Source organism: Juglans regia, chromosome 4 (genome assembly GCF_001411555.2).
Source record: "Juglans regia cultivar Chandler chromosome 4, Walnut 2.0, whole genome shotgun sequence".
NCBI lineage: Eukaryota > Viridiplantae > Streptophyta > Magnoliopsida > Fagales > Juglandaceae > Juglans > Juglans regia.
The window spans coordinates 1239704-1247225 of NC_049904.1; the positions used below are offsets into that span (position 1 = coordinate 1239704).

Sequence of the window (7522 nt, forward strand, 5' to 3'; positions counted from 1 at the left end):
CACTTGTACTCCTCTTGTAAGTTTCTGAAGTTCACAGAAATTCAACAAGGAACTTAAACCTTCAGCACAAAGAATGAATAAGTAAGGAGACAAAGGGTCACCTTGTCTCAAACCCCTTTTAGGCCAAAATTTCTTCCCTGGGATTCCATTAACCAAAACTAAGTAAGAAACAGACTTAACACAGCTCATGATTAACTTTATCCATTTCTCATTGAAGCCCAACTTTTCCATCACCACTTCCAAGAAACCCCATTCTACACGATCATAGGCCTTAGACATGTCTAATTTAATCGCCATGCTTCCCACCCTTCCTTTTTTCCTAGTCTTCATGGAGTGAAGCAACTCAAAAGCCACCATTATGTTGTCATTAATCAACCTTCCGGGCAAGAAAGCACTTTGTGTTGGAGAAATGATGCTGGCCAGGATCTTCTTAAATCTATTTGAGATGGTTTTGGACACTATTTTGTACATAACGTTGCAAAGGCTTATAGGTCTATACTCACTGACTTTTTTTGGTTCTTTACACTTGGGGATCAAGGCTATGTAAGTATAATTCAATGAATGTTCCAAGGGATTTCCATTTAAAACTGAAAGTGCAGCACTGCAAACATCATCTGCTACAATCTCCCAGTGATTCTGGAAAAAACATGGGCCAAACCCATCTGGTCCTGGGGCTTTAAGAGGAGCCATTTGTTTCAAAGCCTCCTCCACCTCCACCCTTAAGAAGTCTCTGCTCAAGGCCTCATTCATCTCAGAAGAAACCTTTCTTTCCATACCAACCAAACACTGCTGAAAATCCTCATTTGCAGGATTTGTAGATTGAAAAAGTTTCTCAAAATAAGCTGTAAAAGTGTCTTCAACCTCCTTTTGACCCTCAGCCCTTCTACCATTCTCATCAACCACTTCTCTAATAAAGTTCTTCATTCTTCTTTGATTAGCACAAGCATGGAAATACTTTGAGTTTCTATCTCCATGCTTATACTAATTACACTTTGCTCTTTATTTCCATTTAATATTTTCCATTTCAAGTAACAGGTTCAAATCTGCTTTTAAGCTTTTAATCACCTCGATATTGTTGCTGCTCTCTTCAGCTTGTAATCTTTGTAGTAGCTTGGACTTTTCTTCTATCTCTTTGTCACCCCCCTTCTCTTCTTCTTACTCCACCTTTGTAAAGCAGCCCCACTTTTCTGCAATAGCACAGAAATGTGACTGATCTGGTTTCCTTTCTAGGCCTCCTTTATGACCTTTTCACATTCCTTTTCAAAAGCCTAGCTTGCCTCATATTTAAAAGCCCTCTGACTGTTCCAGTTTCTGCCCTTCTTCTTTAGAACATGCAATAGTAAGGGTTTATGGTCTGAAGTGCTTGTCACCATAACTTCCACCCACGTTTCTCTATATATGTTCATCCACTCAGGGGTTGCCACAGCCCTATCTAATCTTTCCTTAGTGAAGGTGTCATCTCCATGAGAATTACTCCATGTAAATTTATCACCTTTCCAACCAAGATCATAAAGATTGCCTTCATTCATAACCTCTCTAAATAATTCCATTTGGCCTTCTGGTCTTGCTCTTCCCCCCCACTTTTCATCATTAGTAAGTATTTCATTAAAATCTCCCACTATGCACCATCCAATATTAGCTGCTGGTTTAAGAGAATTCAACAAGGACCAAGATTCCTTTCTCTTATTGGTATCTGGTTGCCCATAGAAACAGGTTAGTAACCATTTTTTCTCCCCTTCCTCTTCGATCCAAACATTAATATGGCTTTGTGAGTAATTCACAATCTCAGCCCTCACATCTGAGTTCCATAACAGAACTAAACCACCCCCTTTTCCAACTGCTTCAACCACAAAACAGCCTTCACATTGAAGCCTTCTCCTCAAACTATCAAAACTTTTTTTTAAAGACTTAGTTTCCATCACAAAAACTAAGCTGGGTTTATTTTTCTCTACCATATTGTAGAGATCTTGAACTGTCCGAGGATTCCCCAACCCTCGGCAGTTCCAACTGAGGATTTTCATAATGTTTGGCGGGACTGAAAATCAGTCACCGCCACTAAATCAGAGCAGAAACCCTCTAGATCCTCATTGCCCCCCTTTCCTTTTTTCTTCAGATTACCTGTCTCATCTTCCTCATTTTCTGCATAGCCCCTTTTTCTTGTTTTTTTTTTTACTGGGATAGTCTGAAACCACTTGCTTCCCTTTTGCTCTAGCTCTCCTCTTCCATTCTCCCTTCTTTTTTGGATGGTCCTCTACCCCAATCCCCCCTTTACCTTCTGATGAAACCTCCACCATTTGTCCATAAGTCTCTTCTAAAGCCTTGTCCACCATGTTCTCAGACTCCTCCTCTGTTGCCTGCTTATCCCACCTCTCTTCTCCCCTTCTCATCATCCCTTCATCTTCTCTATCCCCATTTTCTTCCTCCAAATCTTTTCCTCCCTCACTCTCTTCCCTTCCTTTTTCTTTCTTTCTAGTTTGTCCCTCATCTTCATCACTCCCCAAACCATTTTTTCCTTCTTTTGCTCCAGCCCTAGTCTCTAAATTTTCCTTTTTTTCACTCTCTCTTTTCCATTTGCTATCATCATCCTTCCACCAATTAGCACCATTAAAGCTTTTTGGTCTAGGAGTTTGCTTTGCCCTCAGCCAAGAGCCGTATTACTCTTCCATTTCCTCATTGTTCCCTTGACCTCCACTGCATCCATTCACTCCATGAACCATACATCCACATGAGAAGCAGATTTTTGGTAGCTTCTCATAACTGAATGGGGCCCAGAATCTATTCCCTCTCACAGTTAAAGTTCTCCCCCTTGCTACAGGTTTTGTTAGGTCCAAGAGGACTTGAACCCTCAAGAAATTTCCCCATCCACTCCCATCTTCTTGAACATCCACCCTCTCTACCTTCCCTACCGTACCCCCGATTTGTTCACCCTTAACTTTTGTCATACAGGAAATAGGCAGGTTATGGATTCTAATCCAAAAGCATTCAGAGTCAAAGGATACACTATGTAACGGTTTGTACCCCTCAAACTCTTTCATCACTAGGACCTGGTTATCAAACAACCAAGGCCTCCCTTCCCAAACTCTCATTTTATCAGCAACATTTTCAAAGATAATAGCAAAGGTATTCGGGCATACCTCTGTAAACTTCGCTGCTTTGCTAATCTTCCAGACTTTTGCCATTGTCGACCCCAAAACTTCCTTACTGATTATTCTTGATGAAAAGATCTTCCCCAACACAGTTCTCTGTTCTTTGTAGATCAACTCAGTCGTGGTATCCTCATCGAGCTCAATGCTAGCATTCTCATCTTCCAGAAGTCTCAGTCCCTTCCATTTCTCCTCCAGAGAGTCCATGAACCACCCCACGCCGTCGTGGCCTTCGCAGGTTCTTTTCCACTCCGCTTACGTTCCCCCACTGAAAATTTTTCCCTCGCCCTGGACCACCACCAGAATCTTTTTCTGTTGTAACTACCTTCTCGTGCCACTACTCCACTCACACTTCACCCCTTTTTCCTTGAGAGAAAAAAGGAGAAGACTTTTTCGGCCAAAATGTTAAATAATTAATAATAAAAAAAAGGGACATATTTGATGCATTGTTCAGTAGTAGTTTATGTTCTTATTTTCTACTTCTCTATGGTTCGCAGTCACTAAGCACTTACAAATAATAGCAACAAAATAATACACAAAAACATTATTCTAGTACACAATCAACCATAAGGGCTCCTTCGATACTTAGAATATATTAGAATATCTATTAACAATATTGAAATAGTTTGAATTAAAATGTTTTATTTGGTGTTGAGATAAAAAGTTGAATGAAAAATATTCTAAAGTTAAAAAATTGTTTAAATATTATTTTTATTTCAAGATTTAAAAAAGTTGTATTAATTTCTGTATTTTATTTGAAAATTTAAAAAAATTATAATGATTATTAAGTAATGATTAGATGAAAAAATTGACAATTGACAATTTAAAATTTAAAATATTTTATATTTGAGTGATATTTAAAAAATAAATATTTGCGAATATCTAAAAATACTTTAAAATATTTGTATTTTTAAACACACTAAGTGATACTCAGGGCAGGTTTGGGAGGTGAGATGAGAATTTTATGTTTTGTTTTGAAGTTTAAAATATTATGTTTTAATATTATTATTGTTTTGAGATTTGAAAAAAGTGTATTAAGATTTGAAAAAGTTGAATTGTTTATTATATTTTGTATGGAGATTTGAAAAAAGTGTAATGATGAGATAATATGAGATGAAAATTTTATATTTTGTCTCACTCTCCAAACCTGCCCTCAGTGTTAATGAACAAATGTACCCTTTGCAGGAAACTGTTAATTGTGAATGAACAAGTACGAGATCTTGTTTTTCTATACATTTTATTGACAATGAGTAAATTTAAAAATATATTAGAAGATTAGAAAGAATCTCATTTCATTAGAGTCGTAACATTCCTTGTAGGCATGGTCATGAGGGGGGTGGTGCATGGTTGCTCGCCCGCATAAGGCAGAAAGCAACCTTACATGTATGATGTACCTCATGTGCTCCAAGAGGTGGCCGCAAAAGTCAGGAGGTGGAGTTGGGCATGAGGAGGCTGTTTGGTCGTAACTGAATTGGGGTTTATATACAATATGTTAAATGAGATTAATTCGAATTATCGTAGAATTCTTACAAGTCTGGATCTTTAATCGTTTTATAACACACATACTTTTGTTGTGATTGCGTCTTTACGTCACTTAAGAGGCCTATGAGAGTCTCTTAAAATAATTTTACACTTAATTGATGTATACTTGCAGGATGCTTCTTGCCGAAAGCCTATGCATCTTTGAGATTAGTTAAAACTTTGTTCTCGAATAACCTGTAAAAAGAAGAGAAAAAAATCTTCCAGAAAATTTGACTTGCACGCAAAAGTTTCATAATGCAGTTTGGATCAGGGCAGAGCAGGGCTGCTCTAATTCCAGATTTGCTGTGAAGTTTCCAAGTTTGGCTTGGTTTGTTATGCGAAGAAATACATGAGCTTTGTCACAAGGAATTAGACTACGAGCTGTTCAAGTCTCATACAAGAATATCATGATCTTTTCAATCCTAGAAATACAAGAGCAGAGACCAAGATATACAAGGGATACAGTCATACAGATAACTTTGGATCGTAAATGTCATTCTTTAAATAAACGGATGATGCAACCCTAGAGTCACATAACCCAGGTCTTGAGCTTCAAATCTTCAATCTAGATTTTTCAATGAGATTGTAGTTTCTTTTTTTAAAATAATTTTCTAGTCCTAATATTTTTTTTATTCGGAAACACACATTCTTACGTACACATAGACAAATATATATATATATATATATATAGTGAGAGAGACGACTAAATATTACAGTTTGTTACGTACACATTCGAATTTATATTACAGTTTGTTTCTGAAACGACTAAATATTACATAATTGTTTCTTTCGTTACTGAAAGTAAAGTTTGCGGGTTATGGATTCAAAGTGGTGTGTTCTCCTCATTCACAGCATTTATGGAGAGAATATTGAAGTTTTTGTGACGTTGGTTTTGGAGTTGATCTAAATCTGTACCCAATTGTATGATCTATTTTTTGGTTGAATATAATTTTACAATATTTTGAATATACGGTAAATGTTCCTGCATGAAATAAATTTGGAATCTAAGCATGGTTATGAAAGATTTAGAAGCATGTTAATATAGAATAAATAAAGTATGGTGAACAAATATAAATATAGTGTTTACATCTAATAATAATATTGTTAATTTATAAAATGAGCCAGTTTATAATTTGAAAGAGTACTGGCTTATATAAAAGATATTATTGTGAGTATAGAATTTTCTATTTCTAATTGACTAAATAAATGAAATATCAAAACCATATATATTAATATATTAAAATTAACAACTAAACAAGAAAACCATACGATTTCAGATCCGTTTTAAATATGTTCTAATGGTAATTTGTAATATTTGTTGAATTTAGAGTATAAAAAAGAAAATTTATGTAACTCCCTATTTGAATATCTAAGATCTAATGTTTTTAAAATACAAATAAGAATATTAATAAGTTGGTTACCTTTCCTGTGTGTTCAATTAGGGAAGGGTAGTATAATAGAGAAGCCCATAATTAAATAAAACAGAATTTCCCAGGCAATAAAAATTTCTACTTACCTAAGTGTTTATAAACAGTAAGTTTTAGTATAGATGTTTATAATATTTGGAATAATAGAGAACAAAATTTGGCAATGGTAAGGTTGTAATTAATCCTAATGGACTAATCAAATGGATTTCATTATTTACATTCTAAAAGCTTGAGAATTATTTCCGGAAAATATTATGTTTGGTATTTGAAAAATTGCAGGAAACCTCACCAATTGAAATATGTTCTCTAAAGCTTTAAGATAAAGCAACTATATTTGACACATGTTTGGAAACATCTTAAAACATTTATAGTAATTTTGTAAAAAACTTTTATAGTAATCTAGTAAAAAAAATTTTACAAAATTTTTATAGTAATTTTGTAGTAAAATTACATACATACAGAAATAATTTTGTTGATAAAATTTTATCAGCAATTTTATAACAATTTTGTAAAAAAATATTTTTTGATAAACATGCATACATAACTAATAAGATATAACACATAATCCAAATATAAATAGCAAAAGGAAAAAAAAATTGCTTAGTAGTAAAACAATAGTAAAAGAGGTATAATTACAAAATTATACTTTAAAAATATTTTAATTTTATAATATTTTTTATTCAACTGTTATGTCTCATTTCTTAAAATCCAATAATTACTTAATCCAAAACTACTTCTCTACTATTCACAAACTTTCTTACTACTATTCACAAAATTTTTATTTCATTTTATTTTTCAAGCATCTTTTAGAGTATAACTTTATGCACAATATTATTTTTATTGAGTATGTACTCTATTTTATCAAATTCTTTAATTCAAATTTCAATTTTTAAAATTTTCAACATTTCAATAATTGGTTACGTATAATTATATGGGTAACACTGTAAGTATTGATGTCATTTTTCAAATGGCAAACCTATTATGTTTATTTTGGAATTATAAAAGAAGCAAAATTGTAGTGTAAAATCAACTAAGACAGGTGGAACTAATTAAATAAAATATCGTTAGTGAATGTTTTAAGCAATGGTATTTCATTAATTAAAATATAGTATTATTTTTAGATTAATTCGAAATTATAATTTTAGATGTGGTATCAAGTGTATATACCTGTGGGTTCAATATAAGTTATAACAAATATCATCTTGCATTTATATGATTTATCTTAGCATATGTTTGGATGTAAATGTGAGATGAGATGGTTTGTTTTTTTATTTATTTTTGAGAAGATAAATGTGGTAGATCCTCTTTTAGAATTTATATTTGAATCCTTTATGAGTTAAAAACAACTCAAAGTCCATGCAAAACAATTATTGAGCTAGTATTCAACCATCTACTATCTCTTCAAGTGTTAACATTAAATAATTAATTTAA

At 33.4% G+C, this 7522-nt stretch overlaps 1 protein-coding gene across 1 annotated transcript; it reads right to left on the reverse strand.

The window, feature by feature from the left end:
• Positions 1–1268: 1268 nt before the first annotated feature.
• LOC108995141 lies at positions 1269–3350 on the reverse strand. Its single transcript, XM_018970641.1, has 3 exons — positions 2659–3350; positions 2174–2574; positions 1269–2035 (listed from the first exon to the last, which is right to left on the reverse strand). The coding sequence occupies exons 1-3, from the start codon at positions 3348–3350 to the stop codon at positions 1269–1271; spliced, it is 1860 nt and encodes a 619-aa protein (XP_018826186.1).
• Positions 3351–7522: the final 4172 nt, after the last annotated feature.